The sequence below is a fragment of the Salvelinus fontinalis genome, chromosome 42 (genome assembly GCF_029448725.1).
Source record: "Salvelinus fontinalis isolate EN_2023a chromosome 42, ASM2944872v1, whole genome shotgun sequence".
NCBI lineage: Eukaryota > Metazoa > Chordata > Actinopteri > Salmoniformes > Salmonidae > Salvelinus > Salvelinus fontinalis.
The window spans coordinates 11,379,299-11,403,981 of record NC_074706.1 but is presented as its reverse complement, the minus strand read 5'-3'; the positions used below and the strand labels follow the sequence as shown (position 1 = coordinate 11,403,981).

Here is a 24,683-nt window from a genome sequence, read left to right as displayed (position 1 = left end):
ATGCATCTTTCACCTACAGTACAGAGGACACCCTTATAATGTAGGTTGCCTCAATGGCAGTCTCTCTCTCTCTTTCAATTCAAATATTTAAAAAACATGTTTTATTTAAGGGCTTTATTGGCATGCGAAACGTATGTTTACATTGCCAAAGCAAGTGAAATAGATAAACAAAAGTGAAATAAACAATAAAAAATGTACAGTAAACATTACACTTACAAAAGTTCCAAAAGAATAAAGACATTTCAAATGTCATATGATGTATATATACAGTGTTGTAATGATGTGCAAATAGTTAAAGTACGAAAGGGAAAATAAATAAACATAAATATAAGTTGTAACATGAGGATATTTAGAAAAAAAGTCTTCCTCGCTCTAAATCTATGGGTGTTAGCTGGGCACAAAAAGCAGTAATGTAGGTAGGCTATCAATCAATCAATCAAATGTATTTATAAAGCCCTTTTTACATCAGCAGATGTCACAAAGTGCTTATACAGAAACCCAGCCTAAAACCCCAAAGAGCAAGCAATGCAGATGGAGAAGCTCGGCTACACTGGCAGTGACGTGTTGCCAGCAACCATAGACATTAGCACAGCTGTCACATGCAATATCCATCACCCACCACCAGTCAGTGAATTCTAAATAAAAGATTGAATAGGTTTTGGAAGGAGACTGGTTGAAAGATGTCTTATGGATTGGGGATACAGCTTACTTCTAATGTACTGTATAGGTACACAATATACAGTCCATGTATACTGTATGTATACTCCTACAGTATAGTGCTATGCTTCAAAATATTCAGTGTGTGGGGATGTAGGTCTGTAGCCTAATTTTCTAACCTACTGTATATACATCAGAGGAGGATGGTGGGAGGACCTGTAGGAGGACAAACTCATTGTAATGGCTGGACCACATGTTTAACTCTGTTCCATTAATTCCATTCCTGTCATTACAATGAGCATATCCTCCTATAGCTCCTCCCACCAGCCTCCAGTGATATGCGTCAATATATATTCAGAGTGTGTCTGGTACCGTATAGCTGCCAAGCCAGCAGATCTGCCAGTAGGGTTTATTGTATGTACAGTTACAGATGTAGGATCTTAATGTTATCATTATTTTGTTGCTGAGAATTTTCCTTTAAAAAAAAATGCTTCTGAAGTTTGTCATTTCCACTTTGATATGTCAGACTTGATTTGCTCTAATGAAATATGTATCAACACCTACAAAAAATTCCCATTAATAATTCTCCATATAATAATTCACATTTCCTGTTGCTGCAGGATTATTTTCCTGCTGTAGCAAACTGGCTCAAATTAAGATCCTACATCTGTAAGGGTTGAGCATCTCAGTAAAGTCACAGAGTATGAAACCGCAACCACAAGAAACTACCAGGCAGGCAGGCACTGTACAGGACTGCTTGCCAGCCAAGGCCCTCGTTAGCTGGCACACTGCCAGGTGGTTAGCACTAGGCCAGCACATTCTGCATAGGACTGGGAGCGCTAGCTAGACTGCCTAGCACTGTTAAAGCTTTCCAGTCAGGCTTTATGTAGTATTTAACTACGACTGAATTCTAAAATGTCACCCTATTCCCTACTGAGTGCACTACGTTTGACCAGGGCCCTTGGCACTACATAGGCAATAGGGTGCTATTTTGGATACTTTGACATGCGGAGCTATGGAATAGTTGCATTTTGGAGCCCAGCAAGAAGTCCTATCTACAGACACTTATTCCCTCATCTAGGGCCAGGCAAAACTCTGTAAGCTGCTTGCACCCGTCACAACAAGGTGTCATGTGAGGCCAACCTCCACTTCAATACATGCCACTTAGCAGACGCTTTTATCCCAAGCAGTTCAACAGAAGGCCTACAGAGAGGATTCCCTGAAGGAATTGATGCTTTGATGCATTGTTTACTGTGTTAAACAAATCTCCCAAATATACATTTTGCTCATGCAGTTATCACAACTTTAGCATATTTAATGGCATGTCCAACTTCAGGTACAACTATGTCTATGTCTTAGGGCTGCAGGTGGCCTAGAGGTTAGAGAGTTGGATTAATAACTGGAAGGTTGCAAGATCAAATCCCTGAGCTGACAAGGTAAAATGACGTCGTTCTGCCCCTGAGCAGAGCAGTTAACCCACTGTTCCTAGGCTGTCATTGAAAATAAGAATTTTTTCTTAACTGACCTGCCTAGTTAATTAAAAATGTATATTGGGCTATTTCAAGTATAGACAGAGTGGCAAACAAATTGCATGTATTATGTTTATTTTCAAGAATGCACAAATTACCATTTGACTATGAAGAATAAACATTATCTGTAGTAATTTCACAATGTATTTCTAAGATGATTCTGTGTTTGTACTTTGTCTCCACGTCCACTAATTTCTAAAATGGACTAGTCCGGGCACAACTATCCCCCAGAGTTGTTGACAGGTAAGCTGTGTTGAATATTACTCCCTCAAAAAATAACAACACATCAACTGACTGGGTGTAATGTCAGGTATGAATATGCAAAAATATATCATTTTAAAAGGTTTTATTTTTTTAGCTAGCTCACCAGGCTAACATTAAGCTAGCTGCTTTCTACCTGGACCACCAACTGAGATGTAGGTTTCTGCAGGCATTTTGGGTCAATTTAGTTACAGACTACTATGCTATTGGCTACTCTACCTGTCCTTGCCTGAACCTGTACCTTTTCTTTAGGCCTGTACCATATACCATATGTCCTGATGATGCATGAAACTCTCCTGCCTCCCATCAAATGTGCAGGTCTTTTATAAATGATACCTGATACCTACCTTTTATGATATGATACCTTGATATGGTAACTTTGCTATGTTCGTTGTACAACTCTGTGTTTGTTGGGAGAGAATAGTGCGTGACGACATCTTCACTCTCATCACATTTTGCTACAAGCCTAACAACTAACCTGACCTATGTAGCTGCACAGCTTCTGTTATTACATGAACAACGTCCAATCAGCCATATGAGGCTGGTAGAGTACAGTTTAAGGGAGGTCACATCTATAATACTCAAATGTAATATAATACTCTCTAATCCTGGTTCAACTGAGGATAACGGATATAGTTGTAGACTGCACCCCCCCCAAATGTTTTATTTATTTTTACACCTGAGTCAATAAAATAGTACAAGGCTTTCGGTGTTTCCTCTACATGCATTTAGCAGCGGCGGCATTTAGCAGCGGCGAACCTAAATGGTGGCCGCCACTGCCCAAATGTTTTTATATATATATAATATAGATGTATGCTCCAGGAAGACCACATCCGCTGACTTTGCCACCGCAGATGAAAAAAATCCTAGGGGAAACACTGATTTGAAATTGCAATTTACTGGCTTAACCCAGGGCAACACTCATTACAAAGAACCATTTTTTTTGTCTTCTGAAAGGTCAACTTTGAGATTCTGACCCACCACAGTAGTACAAAGGATCCTACACAGACGTGCTACAAAATGTTAAGGAACAAGAGCATTAGGACCATACACACACACATACCCGGTTCTGCTTAAACTAAATGTGTCCTTGCCCGATGACCGTTATCGAATTTGTGCACGTCAGCGGATTACTGGCACATATGGCCATTGGACGAACAATGCCACACCTGTTCTAGGACGCGCTGCAATCACGTCCCAGTGAAAAACAAAAACCGTAGTAAAGAAAAGCCTCAAACAGACAATAATAGACTATCCAGGGAACGTAATGCATTTGATGACGCTTTTTCTACAATCGCTGCAGTGCTATATGTTGTTTAAAATCCTCAAATTCAGATGATATCACAGGTGGCTGGTGGCATCTTAATTGGGAAGGACAGGGTCATAGTAATGGCTCGAATGGAATGGTATTAAACACATGGATAACGGATATAGTTGTAGACTGCACCCCCCCCAAATGTTTTATTTATTTTTACACCTGAGTCAATAAAATATAAAACCTATGGTTTATAAGTTCACTACCATTCCATCCACTCCATTCCAGCCATTATTATGAGCCGTCCTCCCCTCAGCAGCCTCCTGTGGATGATATTAATGTTCTTGTGAAACGTCTGATTCTAATCAGAACAATAATAATGCGGTCAGTCAGGCGCATGAGAAGAAGAAGCTGTGTCACATTAAAGTTGTAAGATGCTTTCTCGTTTAAACCAGTTCTACACACAATTTGGACTGTGTTATTCAAAAATACAAAGAGAAAGGTCACGGGCGGTTGTGCAACAAGGAGCATTGAAGACAGAGAAACCGTCATGGGAGGGAGACTATTCAAATGCACAGAAAGTCGATTTGGACTGTAACAGTGTGGAATACAGTGTATCACCATCAAAGTCTCTGTATTGACTCTGATCCCAGTTCCAATCACACAGTGGGTTCAGCACCCCAAACCAGGCACTGCCAGGCCGTCATGCCATGCCCGGCTGTACACCGCAGACTCTCTCTGCACCAATCATTTGGTCGGGTTTCTTTCCCACAATACAACATGAGAGAGAGACATTGTTACAACACTGTATATAGACATAATATGACATTTGAAATGTCTTTATTCTTTTGGAACTTTTGTGAGTGTAATGTTTACTGTTCATTCACTTTTGTTTATTATCTATTTCACTTGCTTTGGCAATGTAGACACGTGTTGAGAGATTGCTTTGGCAATGTAGACATGTGTTGAGAGAGAGAGAGAACCATGTGCAGTTAGCCAGTCAGAGATGCTTCAAAGACCAGGATGCTTTCTAAGAACAAACTCCCTGCCCTCTACCCCCCCCCCCTCCCCTCAAAAACACACACCCCTTTCTGCATCCCTCTCTCTCCCTGCTGTCCTTCCACACAGACGACCGTTCCACAGGAGGGCAAAGCCCTAAAACTAAAACCCAGCGGCCGTTCAAAACAAGAGGTTAGAAATAACATCAATCACAGTAACCTTGGCTCAGGTGAGAGATAGCTACCTCAGATATGGCCCCGGACCCGTCTACTGATGTATATTTAATAAGGTGAAAAATATTTGCAGTGGCGAGAGAAGCTGTGCCCTTTCAGCCGGGCGCCCATGTCACCTTGGACCACCATTTTCTGGTGATGTCAGCAGGCAGGCGGTACAGTACAGTTGAGAGGGAGGGAGGGGGAGGGAGAGAGAGAGAGCACTTCTCTATGGGATTTACAGGTTCATTTAGGGGCTGGAGAGATGGCCATGACCAAGGTGAAGTTAGCTACAGTACATCTACCAGCAGACAGTGTTGTGATGGTGCTTGCACCAGTATGTACACTATGCTTGAAATCCTGCTCATAAAATATTGCTACAAGTCAGCTAAATGAAGTAGCCTAGCTACCTAGCAGTGGAACACACAGTTATGTAACCACCAAAAACAGTAATCTAGTACAACTGTCCCTCTCTGTCCCTTTCTCTCCTCTCCAGGCTCCCTCCCTCTGTCTGTCTGGTCTGGTCTGGTCTGGTCTGGTCTGGTCTGGTCTGGTCTGTCTGTCTGTCTGTACCTCCATCTCTGTCCCTTTCTCCTCCTTCTCCAGGCTCCCTCCTCTCCTCTCACCTCATCTGACCCCTTCCCTCTCTCCTCTCTGTCTCTCTCCCCAGCTGATACAAAGCAGCCCCATCATAATTCCTATCACGTCGCACTTTTAATGAATCATCACACCGACCAGGCTTTGCAGCTCAGACGCCCCAGTTCAAATAGAACGCTGCCCAACTCAAATATTCTTGGGGCCTCCGGGAATATCTCCCACTATGTTCCGTCCCAAGGAAATACTGTCAATTCATCCCCTTCTTTTTCGCTTGCCGTCTTCTGCAAACAGTACGTCTCATTGTTGGAGGTCTATAAAACTCTAAAGATTAGGATAAATACATGACATCCCTCCGAGTTCACTCATAAATATTTAGGAATGATGGGAGACGGCTAGGTCTCAGGCAAGGAGGGAGGGGGAATATATATAGTGCTTTATTTGGAAGGTGTGTGTGGGAGTTTGCTTTGTTTAAAGTGGGAAGTGAAAATAATGTATAATTTTACAGGAGCTGGAGACGGGCCAGGGTTCTAGATCGGTGGAGATGGATCTCTTCCTAAAAGTCCTAACAGCGCTTCACTACTGCAGTCAGTCAGTCAGTCAGTCAGTGTGGATTTCTGGCCTCTTTAATTACTCTTTGTGGGCTGGAGTTTAGTCTCAAGTGAGATTCGTTTTCAGGAGTGCTTAAATGGGAGACCGTGGGGATTTGTACGGCGAACAAAGGATTTCCTATTGAAAAGACAGGGCTTTGTACGCATGGCGGAAAAGCTGCTTGTAGCCGTGGAATTTATAAATTCACAATTCTGATTCATCTTGTGAAACCCTGTTTCGCTGTTGTTAATGGAAAATAAAGCATAATTGGTTGATTGAGAGCTAGAAATGCAATACTAAGACGGGGGGAGTACAACAAGGGATATGCAATCTCCCATCTACTCTAGTACTGATCTAGGATCCGTTTGGCCTTTAAGATCATAATGATTAGGATTATATCGACAGGGGGGACCTGATCTTAGATCAGCACTACTAAGAGGCTTTTTGAATATGGGCCCTGTGCTCTATACTACATAGTGCTGTTTTGACACCAGGTATACCACATTGGCAACCTTTGAGGTTCGACTATACGCCCCTCTCTCTCTCTGTGTATTTTGCCCTTGGGGTCTGCCTGTCCTTAGCAACTTTTACAAGAAAGCTTGTCAAAACACGGTGTTATAGTGTAAGTAGTGCCCTGTGCTGGGATGATCCCGGGCCAAAACACGCACACACTTTCGGGTTACAGTTTAACCCCAGAGGAGGTGACACACACACACTCCTTTGAACTGGTTTACCGCTGCTAGTCTTTAGAGAACCAATAGGCCATATTTTCCGTTTAGCACCTCCGGTCTCTACACACACACATTAGCGTCACAGTCTACTTCTACTAGATAAACTGCCCAGCAATGGTATATATCATCTGTTGTCTTTGGGCAACCACTACCGTCGTACGGGTTGTCACACAGGCATACATTACAGTCACTCCGGACTCAGAGCTAGGCTATGCTACCCCACAAGCATCAATACCGCATAGCCTTTAACTAAATAGGTGCCAGATGTGCATTCAGGGCCATATTCATAGTGTCTGAGAGTGCTGATCTAGGCTGATCTGTCCATATAATATTATTCATTATGATCTAAGAGGCAAAACTACTCCTAGATTAGCGCTCATACTCTGAGAAGTTTTGTGAATACAGGCCCCTCTGCTAACACATCTTATCCCAACACAAAAGCCCCCAAAATATATAAATGCTTTTCAGGGTTGGGGTCTATTCCATTTCAATTCAAGAAATATACTGGAATTCCAATTTGCTTTACTTTCTGAATTGACCCCAACCCAGATTTGTATACAATGTAAAACATACAGTAAATCTAACCTCCATGACCTCTGACCTTTGCTTTGAATTCCCCCTCATGTCCTGGTATAACAGACATCACACTGCCTGCTTAGCGAGTACCGCTTCCTCCTGATTCAGCTCACACTGAGACTCGAACCCAGGACTTCTGCTTTGCTAGCACACGTCACCGCCCTCCTGAAACGCCTGACCAAGGCTAGCTATTCGTAGGTGCAAGTGGCGACACTTCAGACTGAGGAGTAAGATTCACATTGCTCTATGTGCTACACTGGCTGTAGTAAATCCACTCTTCTGGCCAGTCCTTGCCCCCTGGTTCTCCTTTGTCCTCCTCTGTGGGGCTGCATCCAAATGGCACCCTATTCACTACAAAGTGCACTCTATAGGAAATAGGATGCCATTTTGGACGCACAAGGGACTGTCTTTTTGTAGCGCCACAGGGCCTGTGCCTGCCACCACTTCTGTACTCTACAAGGTCTTGTAAACACCACATCTTTTTTTCAGCCGTTTCCTCCTCCTCGTCTCTTAGTTCCTTCTGTTTGTCAAACATACACACAGTACTGTATAGAGATTTTTTATTTTCTGGTGGCCAGACAATTCAACTCTTAATATATGGACAAATCCCTCTTCCTGTGTTCTGGTTTTGGGTAAATATGCTATAGGTTTTTGGCAATGCCATTTAGACAATTTATTTTTAATTCAGCAAAATACCAGTGTACTGTATGTACTGAAGGTAATTCACATGAACATGTATACTAGTTTCTCCTGAAAGCCAGTTTCCCCTTCGGAGTCAGGATGTTGTGCAGAGCTCCATTTTGAATCCTGTTTGTTTTATTGTGATACCATCAGTTGTTATTAACGGCAAACAGGAAACGAAGGATAAATTAATCCGTCTGTCTGAGACGCCTGCCCTCGGCCATCAATCAGTAACAATACAGTCACTGCTGATTTAATTGGTTGGGAATGCCGGCTTGGCTACAGTTTGTACTGAAACACCCCCTCCTCTACCATGGCAATAAAGACTAGCTAGCCTGAATCCCAATTCTCTAGGAAAGTGTACACTAGTGCACTCCTCCCCATCCATCTAAACGCAATGAGGGGAAGTGAACAGGTGCACACTTAGAGCAGAAGAGTGGTGAATTTAGATGCAGAGTTAGTACCATGTCAATCATTAGGGTTAGGGTTAGAAACATGTCAATCATTAGGGTTAGGGTTAGAACCATGTCAATCATTAGGGTTAAAACCATGTCAATCATTATCTGTGGATGAAAGAGAGCGACCCGGCTCTACAGCCCAAGAGTTAACATACACAGGAACTTTATTTAAACACACTGAGGAAGATGAACATGGGGATGAGTTAAATAAAGGTTCAATAAAAATAAATAAAAAATAAACATGGGAATGAAAAGTGGGAATGGTAGTGGAATGGTAGTGGAATGGTAGTGGAATGGTAGTAGAATGGTAGTAGAATGGTAGTGGAATGGTAGTGGAATGGTAGTGGAATGGTAGTGGAATGGTAGTGGAATGGTAGTAGAATGGTAGTGGAATGGTAGTGGAATGGTAGTGGAATGGTAGTGGAATGGTAGTAGAATGGTAGTGGAATGGTAGTAGAATGGTAGTGGAATGGTAGTGGAATGGTAGTGGAATGGTAGTAGAATGGTAGTGGAATGGTAGTGGAATGGTAGTGGAATGGTAGTGGTTTTTGAAACAGAGGTAATTAATTCACTGTACACAATACTACAACTGATAGCAGAAGTATAACAACAAGCTTATTAACAAGGGAAGGATGACAATGTATATTCTACCTGTACATATTACAATCCAGCTATACACAAAGGCAGTGTACAGCCATAGTAACAACTAACTGTGAAGAACAATATACAAATGTCACACAACTCACTTTGTGCACGCACAGCATCCCACCAGTCCAGAAAGTGTTATTGAGTCCAGTTGTTGATGGACAGAGATGTTGCACTCTGCCACTGCTTGAGAGAAACTGATGGTATTGTGTGACCCAGTAAAGAGGATGGGCAGATGTCCAGCCCCCTAGTAACATCTCTAGCAACCTATCAGGGCACAGGTCCCACAGGTCAGGGAGAGTTTGAGAGGCAGGTTTATGGTACCCCCTAGACTCTCAGACTCCGGTCAGTCGTGGGGTATAGAGGGGGGAGTGTGCAGCTCAGGGTTGTGAGGTGCTGATAACGGTAACCTGCAGGGAATTTGTAACAGTGGACTCCTCTCCTGTGGACAAACACTGTTGGGCCCTAGACACTATTATACTGGGCCAACGTTTAGTGTTAGTACCAATGTAGAACCCCAAAACAATACCAACAGTACTTCCTTTAGGGCCTTTCTTTGTCTCTGGTAGAAAGCAATTCAATCCAATCTAACTCTGGGCCACGTACAGAAATCAATTGGAGTGCTTAGCCGACAGCGGCTCAGTCCTCCTAGAGTGTAGCATTGATGTGCCCAAGGTCAACACGTTGTCGAGGTAACTTTTGCTTTGCTCTCCCTTTCCCTCTCTCTCTCACTTATTCTCCTTCTCTCTCTTTCTCTCACTTTCTCACACTAGGTCGCACACAGGCTTACTTTCTATCTCTCAGCTCCTCCTATCACTTTCTCTCTCTCAGCCCCTCCTATCACTTTCTCTCTCTCAGCCCCTCCTATCACTTTCTCTCTCTAAGCCCCTCCTATCACGTTCTCTCCCTCAGCCCCTCCTATCACTTTCTCTCTCTCAGCCCCACCTATCACTTTCTCTCCCTCAGCCCCTCCTATCACTTTCTCTCTCTCAGCCCCACCTATCACTTTCTCTCTCTCAGCACCTCCTATCACTTTATTTCTCTCAGCCCCTCCTATCACTTTCTCTCTCTCAGCCCATCCTATCACTTTCTCTCTCTCAGCCCCTTCTATCACTTTCTCTCTCTCAGCCCCTCCTATCACTTTCTCTCTCTCAGCCCCTCCTATCACTTTCGCTCTCTCAGACCCTCCTATCACTTTCTCTCTCTCAGCCCCTCCTATCACTTTCTATCTCTCAGCCCCTCCTATCACTTTCTATCTCTCAGCCCCTCCTATCACTTTCTCTCTCTCAGCCTCTCCTATCACTTTCTCTCTCTCAGCCCCTCCTATCACTTTCTCTCTCTCAGCCCCACCTATCACTTTCTCTCTCTCAGCCCCACCTATCAAGTTCTCTCTCTCAGCCCCACCTATCACTTTCTCTCTCTCAGACCCTCCTATCACTTTCTCTCTCTCAGCCCCTCCTATCACTTTCTCTCTCTCAGCCCCTTCTATCAAGTTCTCTCTCTCAGCCCCTTCTATCAAGTTCTCTCTCTCAGCCCCTCCTATCACTTTCTCTCTCTCAGCCCCTCCTATCACTTTCTCTCTCTCAGCCCCTTCTATCAAGTTCTCTCTCTCAGCGCCTTCTATCACTTTCTCTCTCTCAGCCCCTCCTATCACTTTCTCTCTCTCAGCCCCTTCTATCAAGTTCTCTCTCTCAGCCCCTTCTATCACTTTCGCTCTCTCAGCCCCTCCTATCACTTTCTCTCTTAATTCTCTCTCTCCCTCTCTCTCTCTTGCATTCTCAGTGATAATTGTCTCATTGAGTAATCTGTAAGCAAACTAAGAGTAAGACGCAGTGGATCAACATGGAATGTTTGTATTATTCTCCAGGAAGTAAGAGTCATCAAAGAGGGCCACGCAGCAGTAAGCCAATAAGTCATTAACTGGTTAAATCAACATGTCGTCCAGGGTTAATTGCTCTTATTTAATACCAAATCAAGGTGACTTCAAAAGTAAATGATTGTCTCTTTAATAGTCTCATCATGGAAATCCAACTAGCCGCCTCTTTCAAAGGCGTCCGAAGATCAATCAGTTAACGATGCACTTGTATGAATGAATGGATGCTTAGGGATAACTTGGAGTATAGCACATTACGAAACCTGTTTGCTATTAGCTAAATGGATTTTGGATCTCTCTCAATGCATGTTAATGGCCAGATGGGCGGCATACAGGGGTCGTAATCTGACTTCCTGTTTACAGAAAGGCATTGTACAAACACGGTAGTAAACGATGTCTCGTAAAGAGTTTGTTTTGTAATGGTCAAGTTCAAAGACCCTGATCCATTGTTGCCATGATATCTTCTCAGTAAACGTGTTAACTTGACTCACGTCTCTCTGCCTCATCCATGGAAATGTAATGTACATTTGAGCATAACGACAAGTCTACCGACTGCCTATTGGGCAGATACCATGCTATATGTTCATGCTATATGTTAAGCCATGCAATTAACCTGTTTAGGCCGGTGTCTTGAAGAACGGGCTCTCGAGGGTTAAGAGTCTGTACCATGCTCTTACCTGACGTCAACTGCTCATACCCTCAAGACTGTGGGTCATTAGATCTCTGTTATTCCCTTCATTGCAGATTATAGACCCATAGTCATTTGAATGTGCTTCCTAATCTACAACCTTCATCTCTGAAAGTATGTCAATCTCTGAGCAAACAGAATAACTAATTTCCCCTTTTTTTCTTCATTTCATCAGAGGACTTGTTTACTTAGCCTGATAACCTTTTACTTACCCTGATAGCACGTTTACTTAGCCTGATAACTTTTTACTTACCCTGATAAAACGTTTACTTAGCCTGATAACTTTCGGGACTGAACTTGCAAGGGAGACGTAGCACAGGTAGTGAGTGAGGAAATCATATATGACTGTATGAACACTGGGTATGTACCGATGCAGTGTGTGTGCCAGCCAAGGACTGTAGCGATGTGGAGTTTCTAGGTCAAGTGAATAAACATTGGTAGTACTTAGCATACTTTCTCTCCTCGCTCGAGTCGAGCAGCGTGTATTAGCAAAGAAACTTTACTCCGAAATTTGCAGAAGAACTTCTTTTAGTTTCAGCACCCTGAGCTTTCTCAGACGGAACGCAAGACGCCGTCGCCGCTCGAGTGCGAGCTCCAGCCGCCGTGTTCATTCCGCGACGTCAGTAAAAATGACACATTGAAATTGACACGTCATCGGAGCTTTCTAACAAAAGCGGCTGCAATGTCGTTTCTCTGCTATTCTGTTCTGGGTACAGCTTATTTTTCCCGTCCCCTCCCTCTCGTCCAAAGACCTCATAACAGCCCTACGGATAGAGAAGCTTTAATGTCAGTCCCATCAGATCAGTGTCATTGGCATTAAGCACCTTAAGTACAATATAAATACGTATGTAGGCCAATGAGGTGGCCCCATTCAATCCAATTACCCAGAATTCAATTCAGCCAGTCTCAAGGAAGGAACCTCAGGAGCCATTTCTAATGATTTATCCATTGACTATCTGGCAGTAACAGACAGTCTATGAAGGTAGAAGCTATTTGTGTGGCCCAAATGATGGCAGCAGCTGGAACGTAGCCCAGTAACATCTGTCTATGCGTCTGCGCTGGCATTGTGAAACAGCACGGCGGAAGATTATACCTCCACTCTGTTCTGTTGAGGCATGTAAGTGACTACAGGTGGACCAGCACAAACAGACCTCCCTCTTCCCGTTCTGCTTTGTCTGGCTTTCATTACACATGTTTACCCTCTGCACTGATTAAATCTGATTCTATACCCATGTGTGTGGTATCTGCTTATCCAAATGTTATGCATTGAAATTAGTTGGGGCTGTGTGGAACGAGGTTACAGACAGTAGTAGTAGTACTTGTGTAATGTATAGGCTGAGGTCAGTCCAAGTCAGGTTCCCATATGTTTTGAGCCGTTCCTCCTGCTCGTGGCTATTGCATTAACCTGTGTTGGGTCTGTTACCTAAGTGGGCTCGGGTTTACTTCAAGGGATTTGGTTCCAGGGGGGCTGTCATGTGTAGGTGATGTGAGGATAGGGGACTGGGATCACACACAAGGCCAGAATATTGATTAGGGAGTGATAGGGTCATAACAGACCTGAGGTGAGATTTGCTCTCCCGCTGATTCCAGGTCAGTCAGGTTACCTTGTCCTCAGCATTGGGGCTAACACCCTGTCTAGGGCTTTTAACACTACTGGACCGAACAGAACCAAAACAAGTACTTAGCTGGCCTGGTTATGCATCCAGCATCATTGCTGGACCCATGCTGATAGGGACAATGTGAAAAGGCCCGGTATCAGTAGATATGAACTTTGCTTTCATAGCCAACATACACTGAGTGTACAAAACATTAGGATCACCTGCTCTTTCCATGAGGCAGACTGACCAGATCAATCCAGGTGAAAGCTATGATCCCTTATTGATGTCACTTGATAAATCCATTTCAATCAGTGTAGATGATGAGAAGATGGTGTGGAGACAGGTTAATTAAGAATTTTTAAGTCTTGAGACATGGATTGTGTATGTGTGCCATTCTGAGGGTGAATGGGTAAGACAAAATATTGAAGTGTCTTTGAACGGGGTATGGTAGTAGGTGCCAGGTGCACCTGGTTGAGTGTGCTATACTGCTGGGTTTTTCACACTCAACAGTTTCCCGTGTGTATCAAGAATGACCCACCACCCAAAGGACATCCAGACAACTTGATACAACTGTGGGAAGCATTGGAGTCAACATGGGCAGCATCCCTGTGGAACGCTTTTGACAACTTGTAGAGTCCATGCCCCGAAGAGTTGAGGCTGTTCTGAGGGCGAAAGGGGGGGTGCAACTCAATATTAGGAATGTGTTCCTAATGTTTTGTATACTCCGTGTAGAATCTCTGTTTATATGAGTGGGTTGAATGTACAGCACACAGATAAAGCTGGAGCTTTAACACGTACAACACAGTCTACCAAGCCACTGGACATCAGACAGTGTTAGGTTAAGACGGACGTGTGTTATGTTAAGACATTGTTAGGTTAAGACATTGTAATGTAATGTAACCTTCTACTACTGTATACTTCAAAAGGGTCTGCCTTGAGGCTATACAGGTCACTACCCCTGCCTGTTTGTATAAAGTAAATTATTACGTGTTAAACAAAATCTATTTCCATTAGCAACTGAATTAGTATAAAATAATACAAGACAACAAACTATTGGCGCATACAATTTAGCTCAGTATTTGTATTATTTATTGTATAGTTTTTTTTCCTCACCTTTATCAAGGGTGCCAGTCATTTTGGACCTTAATATATATATATATACAGTGTATACAGCCCAAAATATCCTATGTATTTACACAAACAGCTGATGGTTTGCCTCCTTAGCGACTGTTCAATGTCCTGTTACTGAATGCTATTCCCCTTAGTGACTGTTCAATGTCCTGTTACTGAATGCTATTCCCCTTAGTGACTGTTCAATGTCCTGTTACTGTATGCCCTTAGTGACTGTTCAATGTCCTGTTACTGAATGCTATTCCCCTTAGTGACTGTTCAATGTCCTGTTACTGAATGCTATTCCCCTTAGTGACTGTTCAATGTCCTGTTACTGTATGCCCTTAGTGACTGTTCAATGTCCTGTTACTGTATGCTATTCCCCTTAGCGACTGTTCAATGTCCTGTTACTGAATGCTATTCCCCTTAGTGACTGTTCAATGTCCTGTTACTGAATGCTATTCCCCTTAGCGACTGTTTAATGTCCTGTTACTGAATGCTATTCCCCTTAGTGACTGTTTAATGTCCTGTTACTGAATGCTATTCCCCTTAGTGACTGTTTAATGTCCTGTTACTGTATGCTATTCCCCTTAGTGACTGTTCAATGTCCTGTTACTGAATGCTATTCCCCTTTGCGACTGTTCAATGTCCTGTTACTGAATGCTATTCCCCTTAGTGACTGTTCAATGTCCTGTTACTGTATGCCCTTAGTGACTGTTCAATGTCCTGTTACTGTATGCTATTCCCCTTAGTGACTGTGCAATGTCCTGTTACTGTATGCTATTCCCCTTAGTGACTGTTCAAGGGCCTGTTACTAAATGCTATTCCCCTTAGTGACTGTGCAATGTCCTGTTACTGTATGCTATTCCCCTTAGTGACTGTTCAATGTCCTGTTACTGTGTGCTATTTCCCTTAGTGACTGTTCAATGTCCTGTTACTGTATGCTATTCCCCTTTGCGACTGTTCAATGGCCTGTTACTGTGTGCTATTCCCCTTAGTGACTGTGCAATGTCCTGTTACTGTATGCTATTCCCCTTAGTGACTGTGCAATGTCCTGTTACTGTATGCTATTCCCCTTAGTGACTGTGCAATGTCCTGTTACTGTATGCTATTCCCCTTAGTGACTGTGCAATGTCCTGTTACTGTATGCTATTCCCCTTAGTGCCTGTTCAATGTCCTGTTACTGTGTGCTATTCCCCTTAGTGACTGTTCAATGTCCTGTTACTGTATGCTATTCCCCTTAGTGACTGTGCAATGTCCTGTTACTGTATGCTATTCCCCTTAGTGACTGTTGCGTCAAAACAGAACACTCAAAACATGAGCACAATGGCAGCTCTTCCTTTAAAGACCTCCAGGCCTCAAGAGGGCAGATAACCCAAAAAACACAGGTGGAACTAAAAAATTGAGCCAGGATTTCTGGAGGGACTACTTTTACATGCGCACCTGTCAGATAAGCATGGGTATAAAATGTTTGGTCCTCAACATACACACAGCTCATTGTTCAACCCTAAAGACGCAACTGGTATGTAATGTTTGGAATTATTTATTATGTTGCATCCAGTGCTTAGCAATTTACATGTTTAACTCTGGTAGGAATTTTGACTTTTGTTGTGGATATTTTCTGACCTCAGAAGTAATTGCTAGAAGTGCTAGATTAAATTGTTTAAACGTTTACTTTATTCAAAGCCATGCTTTGTTGCTGTGTCATGCATTGTTTAGTGTAAAATAATGCATGTTTATTCTCTGTTTGTTTAAGGTTATCAACCTATTCCTAGTGCTAGTGCTATTCCTAGTGCTAGTGCTATTCCTAGTGCTAGTGCTATTCCTATTGCTATTGCTATTCCTATTCCCTATTCCTCTGTGATTCAACTACTCTATTCAACAAATCAACTATTTCAACATATTCAACAAATGGCATCAAAACCATAATAAAACACTGGAAAGGAATTGAGTTGTCCCTTTGCATCCTTCACGGGTTGAGCAAGCCGTTTTCAAGTTTGGGCAGAGCTGAAAATAATTATAACACCTAGACAACTTGACAGTTGATAACCAAGGTGGCAGTGAAGACAAAAGGATTAACGGCCTGAAGTCAGGAAAGCTGTCGTCGCAGAGAGGATATTGGCTTACATCTCAAAATGGCGGAGGAAGCTCTTGGGAAAACAGTGAAGGAGCTGAAGCAAGAAAGAACTTTGGCTAAGAGTGCTTTTACCAAGCAAGCAAACTTCCTTAGCAGAGGTGCAAAACACATGACTAAGAGCGAACTGCGAGAGGAGTTCAAGAAGCTCATGTCGGAGGCAAGGAAGGTCAGTGAGACAAATGATGAATACAGGGCTGGACTTCTGGCAGACATTGAAGCTGAAACCGATGAGGGTGAAGAAGCTGACCTGAGCAAGCAGCAGCAGACTGAACTTGAGAAGACATTCCAAGAATGCGAAGTACGATTGGATGAGGTCAGGGGGATGATCCAGTCCAACCTATGGCCTAGATACGGGGAGGACGAGGTGAAGTCTGCAATCAAAGAAGCGGAGACCGCCTGTGATGGAGTTGCTCAAATACCTGTTATTGCTGTAAATAGAGATGGCTTCGAGCTACGGTGGGATGGTGCGAAGGCACAAGTCCAAGATGCAATCACAAGCCTAGCAGAGTGGGAGATGTGGATTCCAGTAGCAGAAAAAGAATGGCTGGAAGCCAGAGTAAAGGATCTGAAAGCATTCAGAAACAACCTTGAAGCAAGGAGGGCAGAATTTCTCACAGCGCAAAGAATTGCGGATGAGGATAAAGACAGAGGGAGAGTGCTGCAGATGCCCATGCCAGCTCCACATCCGACACTGAGAATAAAACCAACCTGTTTACCCAGGTTCAGTGGGTATAAAAGGAATTTCCATCGATGGAGGAGAGACTGGGAGAGTCTACAGAAGCAGGGGGAACCAACAGGCTCAGTCGAAGTGAAGAAGATCCAACTCCTTGACAGTGTAGATGAGAGAATGTGCAGAGACCTCCGTTTGTCTACTTACAATACTGCTGAGGACATGTTCAGGGTGCTTGAGAACAGGTATGGAAACAAGTCTACAATTGCCTTGGAGATAATTGAGGATCTGGAGAAAGTTCCTGCTTTAAGAGCAAATCAGCCAAGAAAAGTTATCGACATGATCCAAACTATAGAGAAGGCACTGGATGATCTCACAGAGCTTGGAGGCACAGGAGCCATCAACAACCCACTAGTGATTAGATCCATAGAAAGCAAGTTACCTGACAACATCAAGCGGGATTGGCTTGTCTTCATGGTTAACCCGAGGAATAATGTCACGCCGGACAATCACTTTGAAAACCTTCTTAAATTCCTGAAAACACAGGAGGAAATTCTTGAAAAATTAGAGCAGCTGGGAGTGAGTGAAAAGCCAGAGAAGAAATATGCTTGTGTGGAGAGGAGATATGCGTCCACACGTTCCACAAGGAAAGGCGGCTGTGTTGTCTGTGGAGATGAAAAGCATAGAGAAAAGATCTTCTTTTGCAAGCGTTTCAAAGAACTGAAGCCGGTGGAAAAGTTGGATGCTGTAGAAAAGCTGGGGGCCTGCAAGAGGTGCTTGGTCTGTCGTGGAGAAGATGATGAATGCAAAGACACTTACCTGTGCAGGAAAAGAGACTGTAAGAAAGACCATCATTTCTTTCTTTGTCTGAAGGGAGATTTCAAGAGAAGTGTCTCAGACAGAAGACAATCCAATGTGAGAAGGTATACGCTTACAGAGGAGCAGGAGGAATTGGTATCTAAGCTCTCCCCAGAGATGGCAGAGAAATTCAAGAAAGCATTCACCAACGCCACTGCGAAAACAAACTGTGTCGAAAATAATCAGCTGGGAGTGACTGCGTCAAGTGCAGTAGAAGAATTGCCAGTTATTCTAATGCTGCTCAAGGTAACTGCCAATGCAGGACAAAGAATTGGAACCCTGATCGACTTGGCATCGGACACAAACTACATCACTCACAGAGCTGCCAGAAGATTAAATCTTCGAAGTGAAAACATCACTTTAGTCGTTCATGGAGTCGGAGGAATGGCCATGAAGGTTAGAACCAGAAGATATCTCCTCAGAGTGAGGGTCAAAACGCCCATAGGCACGGAAAGAGCTCATGAGCTTATCTGCTATGGTTTGAATGAAATTGCCAACGTCCACAGACTCATCAAACCTGAGCAACTCAAGAAGTTCTTCCCAGAAGTCAATCTAGGAGATCTGAGTAGACCAGAGAATATTGAGAAACTGATAAGCCACCGCGAAGGAAGACTTGCTCCGCAAAGAGTGAAGGTGATTGGAGACCTTGTCTTGTGGGAAGGCCCGCTAGGAAAGACTGTTGGTGGAGCACATCCAGATCTGTTTGAAGAAGTGGATATAGCCGCACACAGGTCTGAAACACACTTTGCTCGATCCATGAAAGCAACTGCTGTCAGGTATCAAGAGATAGCTAAGCTGTTCACAGCTGAAACGAAAGGAACAGTTGCTCACAGAGAGTTCTTGGATTGGTGGAAGTGGGACAGCATTGGAGCAGCTTGCGACCCAAAGTGTGGAGGATGCCGGTGCGGCAACTGTCAACCAGGAGGCAAAGAAATGACTCTGAGTGAGGAAAGAGAGCTGGAGATCATAAGGAAAGGCCTCACCTACATCAAAGCAGATGCTCACAGTGATGAACCCCACTGGGACACAAAATACCCCTGGATTCAAGATCCAAGTTCCCTTCCTGACAACAGGAGTGGGGTGGAAGCCACCTTCTTGAGAACAGAAAAGCAACTCAAAAAAGAGCCAGAGTGGAGAATAGCATACACAGCTCAAGTCCATGAAATGGTCGAGAGAAGAGCAGCGAAGAAACTCACCAAAGAGCTCATTGCCAGCTGGAAGGGGCCAGTATGGTATGTCAGCCACTTGGTGGCAGCAAACCCGCACTCTCTCACAACACCTGTGAGACTGGTATGGAACAGCAGCCAGAAGTTTAGAGGGGTCAGCATGAATGACCTTCTGCTGAAAGGGCCTGATGTCCTCAATCCCATCCGAGCAGTACTACTCAGGTTCAGGAGAGGCGTCAATGCTGCCCTCGGCGACATTAAGAAAATGTACAATTCTGTGTGGTTGGAAGACCTGGAGATGCACCTCCACAGATTTCTCTGGAGAGACACTGAGGAGGAAGAGATTGAAGAGTATGCGATCACCAGAGTCAACATTGGCGATCGACCAGCAGGGTGCATTGCGCAATTGGCTATGAGAGAGACAAGCAAACTGCCCATGTTTGCTCACCTGGAGGAGGAACGTAGGATCCTTGAGGAGGATACCTATGTCGATGACATCCTGACTTCCCATAATGACTTGCAAAAGCTGGACCAGAACACCAAAAGTGTTGAAGAGATCCTGAAGGCAGGCGGCTTCGTCCTCAAGCCCTGGGTCCGGTCAGATCAAAGTGGGAGGCAGGAGATCGTACCAGAAGAACAAGGAGCGCAGTCAAGCACAGCACTCATTCTCCCAAACCAAATGAGGGAAGGATACAATAAAGCCCTTGGAGTTGGATACCTTGTTGAGGAGGATAGACTGTACCTCATGACTTTAATCAATTTCTCAAAGAGGAAAGGGAAAATGAGAGTCGGCCAAAATCTCCTTGATGAAGAGGTGAGAGGGAAAACTCCAAACCCACTGACGAGAAGAGAACTGCTGAGCCAGGTAGCTAGCCTGTATGACCCAATAGGCCTCGTCACACCTGCCAAACAAAAGGGCGCCATTCTTGTCAGAAAGGCGTTTCAGGAAGCTGGAGGCAAAACTCTGACCCGAGACACTTGGGAAAAACCTTTGTCTGAAAATTTGAGGGAAGAAGCCATCCAATTCTTTGAGGAATACACACGTCTTGGCCAAATCACCTTTCACAGAAGCCTCACACCAGCCAACTGGATTGGAAAACCATGGGGAATAACATTCTCTGATGGAAGTGACAAGAGCTATGGAGCCGTAGTGTACTTAAGATGGGAGACCCAGCAAGGCATCAAAGTCAGACTGGTTGAATCCAAAGCAAAGCTCACACCATTGGACCAAAAGGGAGAACCAGTAAAAGCTGAAATCTGCGGTGCTGTCTATGCAGCACGACTTCGAAAGTACGTTGAAAAGCACAGTCGAATAGAAATTGAACGATGGCTCCATCTACTGGACAGTCAAACTGTGTTGGGAGCCATCCAGAGAGACAGCTATGGATATCAAACTTTCTTTGCAAATAGAGTTGGAGAGATCCAGAAATCCACATCCATAGAAGACTGGTGGTGGATCCCAGGAAGCCTGAACAGTGCTGACATCATAACAAGAGGGGCAGCCCCAGAAGACCTCCAGGAAGATTCCATGTGGCAGGATGGACCAGCATTCCTGAGGAAACCTGTGAAAGAGTGGCCACATAAGTCAGCCAAAGAAATCGCTGCGTATGCCAAGGAAGGTATAAACAAACTTCGAAGGAAAGCTTTCTCAGCAGCACTGACCAGAGCGCAGGTCAAGAGAAACCAGAGTGATGCACAGCAAAATAACCCAGATGAACCCAAGACTCGGATCCGAAGATCACCAGCCGGCTCTGCGGTAACAAAACTGATTGACATCAGGAAATTCAGCAATCTGACCAGGCTGATCCGAGTCATTGCCTGGGTTTGGAGAGCCGCAACGAGATGGAAAGAAATGTTAACCAAGAATTCAGCCTCAGATAAACCAAAGTGGGAGGACGCTCTTTCAACAAACTGGAGGTACAGAGCCAAACAAGCTGTACTCACTGTCGGGGAGTGTGAGGATGCACTAAGAGACTTGTTCCTTGCAGCTCAAGAAGGTATAACCTTTCAAGATACCACTCTCAACAGACTCGCTGTTTACAGAGATAAAGAGACTGGGCTCTTAGTTTGTGGAGGAAGGTTCCAGATCTTTGATGAGGACGAAACTGCCGTACCAATTCTACCATATGAGGCATGGATATCCACTCTCCTAGCTCAAGAGGCCCATGGTGCAAATCATGAAGAAATAGCAGGCACACTCCTCCGGATGAGGAAGAAAGCCTGGGTGATAAAAGGCCGTAAGCTGGCTAAAAAGAGAGTTGACAATTGTGTGGTGTGCAGAAAGGCCAGGGCCAGAAAGTGCCAACAGATCATGAGTGACCTTCCATCCGAGCGGATAACACCAGCCAGACCATTTGAGTACACAACAGTGGACTTATTTGGACCGTATGAAGTCAAAGACACTCTCAACTAAAATACCTGCTACAGTTCTTCATAGGGATGTCAGACGCATCATTGTTATACTTCCTGTTGAAGAAGGAAGAGCCTGATAGCTGAAATCGAACATGCCCAACACAGAGGTTCGTGTGACCTCCTTCGGTTCAAGAACCAGGAGGTCAAGTGGGAGGTGTTGCGTCAAAACAGAACACTCAAAACATGAGCACAATGGCAGCTCTTCCTTTAAAGACCTCCAGGCCTCAAGAGGGCAGATAACCCAAAAAAACACAGGTGGAACTAAAAAATTGAGCCAGGATTTCTGGAGGGACTACTTTTACATGCGCACTTGTCAGATAAGCATGGGTATACAATGTTTGGTCCTCAACATACACACAGCTCATTGTTCAACCCTAAAGACGCAACTGGTATGTAATGTTTGGAATTATTTATTATGTTGCATCCAGTGCTTAGCAATTTACATGTTTAACTCTGGTAGGAATTTTGACTTTTGTTGTGGATATTTTCTGACCTCAGAAGTAATTGCTAGAAGTGCTAGATTAAATTGTTTAAACGTTTACTTTATTCAAAGCCATGCTTTGTTGCTGTGTCATGCATTGTTTAGTGTAAAATAATGCATGTTTATTCTCTGTTTGTTTAAGGTTATCAACCTATTCCTAGTGCTAGTGCTATTCCTAGTGCTAGTGCTATTCCTAGTGCTAGTGCTATTCCTAGTGCTAGTGCTATTCCTATTGCTATTGCTATTCCTATTCCCTATTCCTCTGTGATTCAACTACTCTATTCAACAAATCAACTATTTCAACATATTCAACAAATGGCATCAAAACCATAATAAAACACTGGAAAGGAATTGAGTTGTCCCTTTGCATCCTTCACGGGTTGAGCAAGCCGTTTTCAAGTTTGGGCAGAGCTGAAAATAATTATAACACCTAGACAACTTGACAGTGACTGTTCAATGTCCTGTTACTGTGTGCTATTCCCCTTAGTGACTGTTCAATGTCCTGTTACTGTATGCTATTCCCCTTATTGACTGTTCAATGTCCTGTTACTGTATGCTATTCCCATTAGTGACTGTTCAATGTCCTGTTACTGTGTGCTATTCCCCTTAGTGACTGTTCAATGTCCTGTTACTGTATGCCCTTAGTGACTTTTCAATGTCCTGTTACTGTGTGCTATTCCCCTTAGTGACTGTTCAATGTCCTGTTACTGTGTGCTATTCCCCTTAGTGACTGTTTAATGTCCTGTTACTGTGTGTATTTGCCTCCTACTTAAGGGTATACTGTATAATACGACAGATCGGCGGAACATTTGCATTGAGCCTTAATCTTATTATACCTAAATTCAATCAATTGTATGCACAGATGGCGGCAGGGGGAAATTACAATGTTCTGATTTTGTACACATAAGGCAGAGATCACCAAGAATAGTACTATTCATTTCCTGGGTAAACCTATTTTTCTATCTATTAATAGATTCAGGGGATGGAGGATAAGTCCAATGAGATGTCCAGTGATACAGGGTTGTTTTAGTTGTGCTAATGTAGGGGCTATATTAAAGGCCAAGTCCAGTAAAAAAACGTGAATTATATATATTTCCACACTATTAGGTTGACATAATACTGTGAAATTGTGAAAATGATGACAATGCCCTTTTAGTATAAGAGCTGTTTGAAAAGACCACCTGAAATTTCAGCCTGTTTTGGTGGGATGAAGTTTTGGCCTGCCAATAAGAAAGAGAGTTCCAAGCCTCTTTGCCAATAACAGCTAATTTTCACTTTCCCCCTCCCCACTCAGACCCACTCCCAGACAGTCCTAGCAAAATTCTTGAGAAATTGCTCTTCGCTAAGAAGCTATTTTTTTGGTTATTTTTGACCATTTTAATTGAAAACAATTACAGTAAGGTACTAAGAAAAAAATAAATTATTTGATATTGAGATAGAAATGGCGGCATTAGACCTTTAAGGTTTTTGTGATCTATACTCTTAGAAAAAAATGTGCTATCTAGAACCTAAAATGGTTTTTCAGTTGTTCCCATAGGAGAGCCCTTTGAAGAACCCTTTTTGGTTCTAGGTATAACCCTTTTGGATCCAGCTATAACCATTTTGAGTTCCATGTAGAACCCTTTACAGAGAGGGTTCTAGATGGAACCCAAAAGAGTTCTACCTCGAACCCGAAAGGGTTATACCTGGAACCAAAAAGGGTTCTCCTATGGGGACAGCTGAAGAACCATTTAGGAACCCTTTTTTCTAAGAGTGTATAAGCCAGGTTTTTTTTATAGTGGGAAATTATATAAAGATTCATAGGAGACCTAGGGTTGTCATCTTGCCCTCAACGGATTTTGCTCTCTCATCCTTTCTCTTCGTTTCCCTCATCCTTTCTCGCATTCTACCACTTGCTTTCCTTCCCCACACTGTGATGAGAGCTGAATAGAGAGAAGAGAGGTGAGAGTAGAGAGGTACAGTTCAGATATGTAATTAAATAATGAAATGTTTGAAGGGGGAAATAGAATTCAGTTGTGAAATAGGAAAAATGTTAGCTAAAATGATTCTCTATCCAAAAGTTCACTGTCTGTTGCCAAAGATTTTGTGTCGAAATGTGATATGCCCTGCAGTTAAATACTTCTGAGGCAAAGTTACAAAATTAATTTTGAATTGCATGAATATAAATATTCAATGCTATGCATCTACAGTATTATGTTACTTAACAATGAATCCTTGAATCTCTCAATCAACCAGAGACGATTACTGCTGGCAGGCAGCACTGCAGCAAAAAATATGTTGGCTCTTAGATGGCAACCACCTCACTCTCTCCCAATTCACCAGTGGATACAGTTACTGTTAGAAGTTATAACATTAGAATTATTGACAGCGAGAATGAATGGTGCTAGTCAAGGAACAATTGAGGCCTGGACAAAATACTTGACTCTGTAAAGAATAATCTTAGTTAAAGCCCAACACATACAAATAAACAATATATTTATACAGTGGGGCAAAAAAGTATT

General features: G+C 43.3%; 2 protein-coding genes across 5 annotated transcripts in view; one reads left to right on the top strand and one right to left on the bottom strand.

The window, feature by feature from the left end:
* The window catches only part of LOC129841316 (mineralocorticoid receptor-like), a 111,299-nt gene that overhangs the window by 53,721 nt on the left and 32,895 nt on the right, over positions 1 to 24,683 (bottom strand). The window lies entirely within an intron of this gene.
* Positions 18,717 to 22,533, top strand: LOC129841317 (uncharacterized). Its single transcript, XM_055909530.1, has 2 exons — positions 18,717 to 20,579; positions 20,700 to 22,533. The coding sequence occupies exons 1-2, from the start codon at positions 18,880 to 18,882 to the stop codon at positions 21,700 to 21,702; spliced, it is 2,703 nt and encodes a 900-aa protein (XP_055765505.1). The 5' UTR covers positions 18,717 to 18,879; the 3' UTR covers positions 21,703 to 22,533.

Coding starts and splice junctions, on each gene's coding strand:
- LOC129841317 (XM_055909530.1), top strand. CDS start 18,880: ATGAAAGCAACTGCTGTCAGGTATCAAGAGATAGCTAAGCTGTTCACA. Junction 20,580..20,699: donor TATGCAGCACGACTTCGAAA/GTACGTTGAAAA, acceptor CTTTGCAAATAG/AGTTGGAGAGATCCAGAAAT.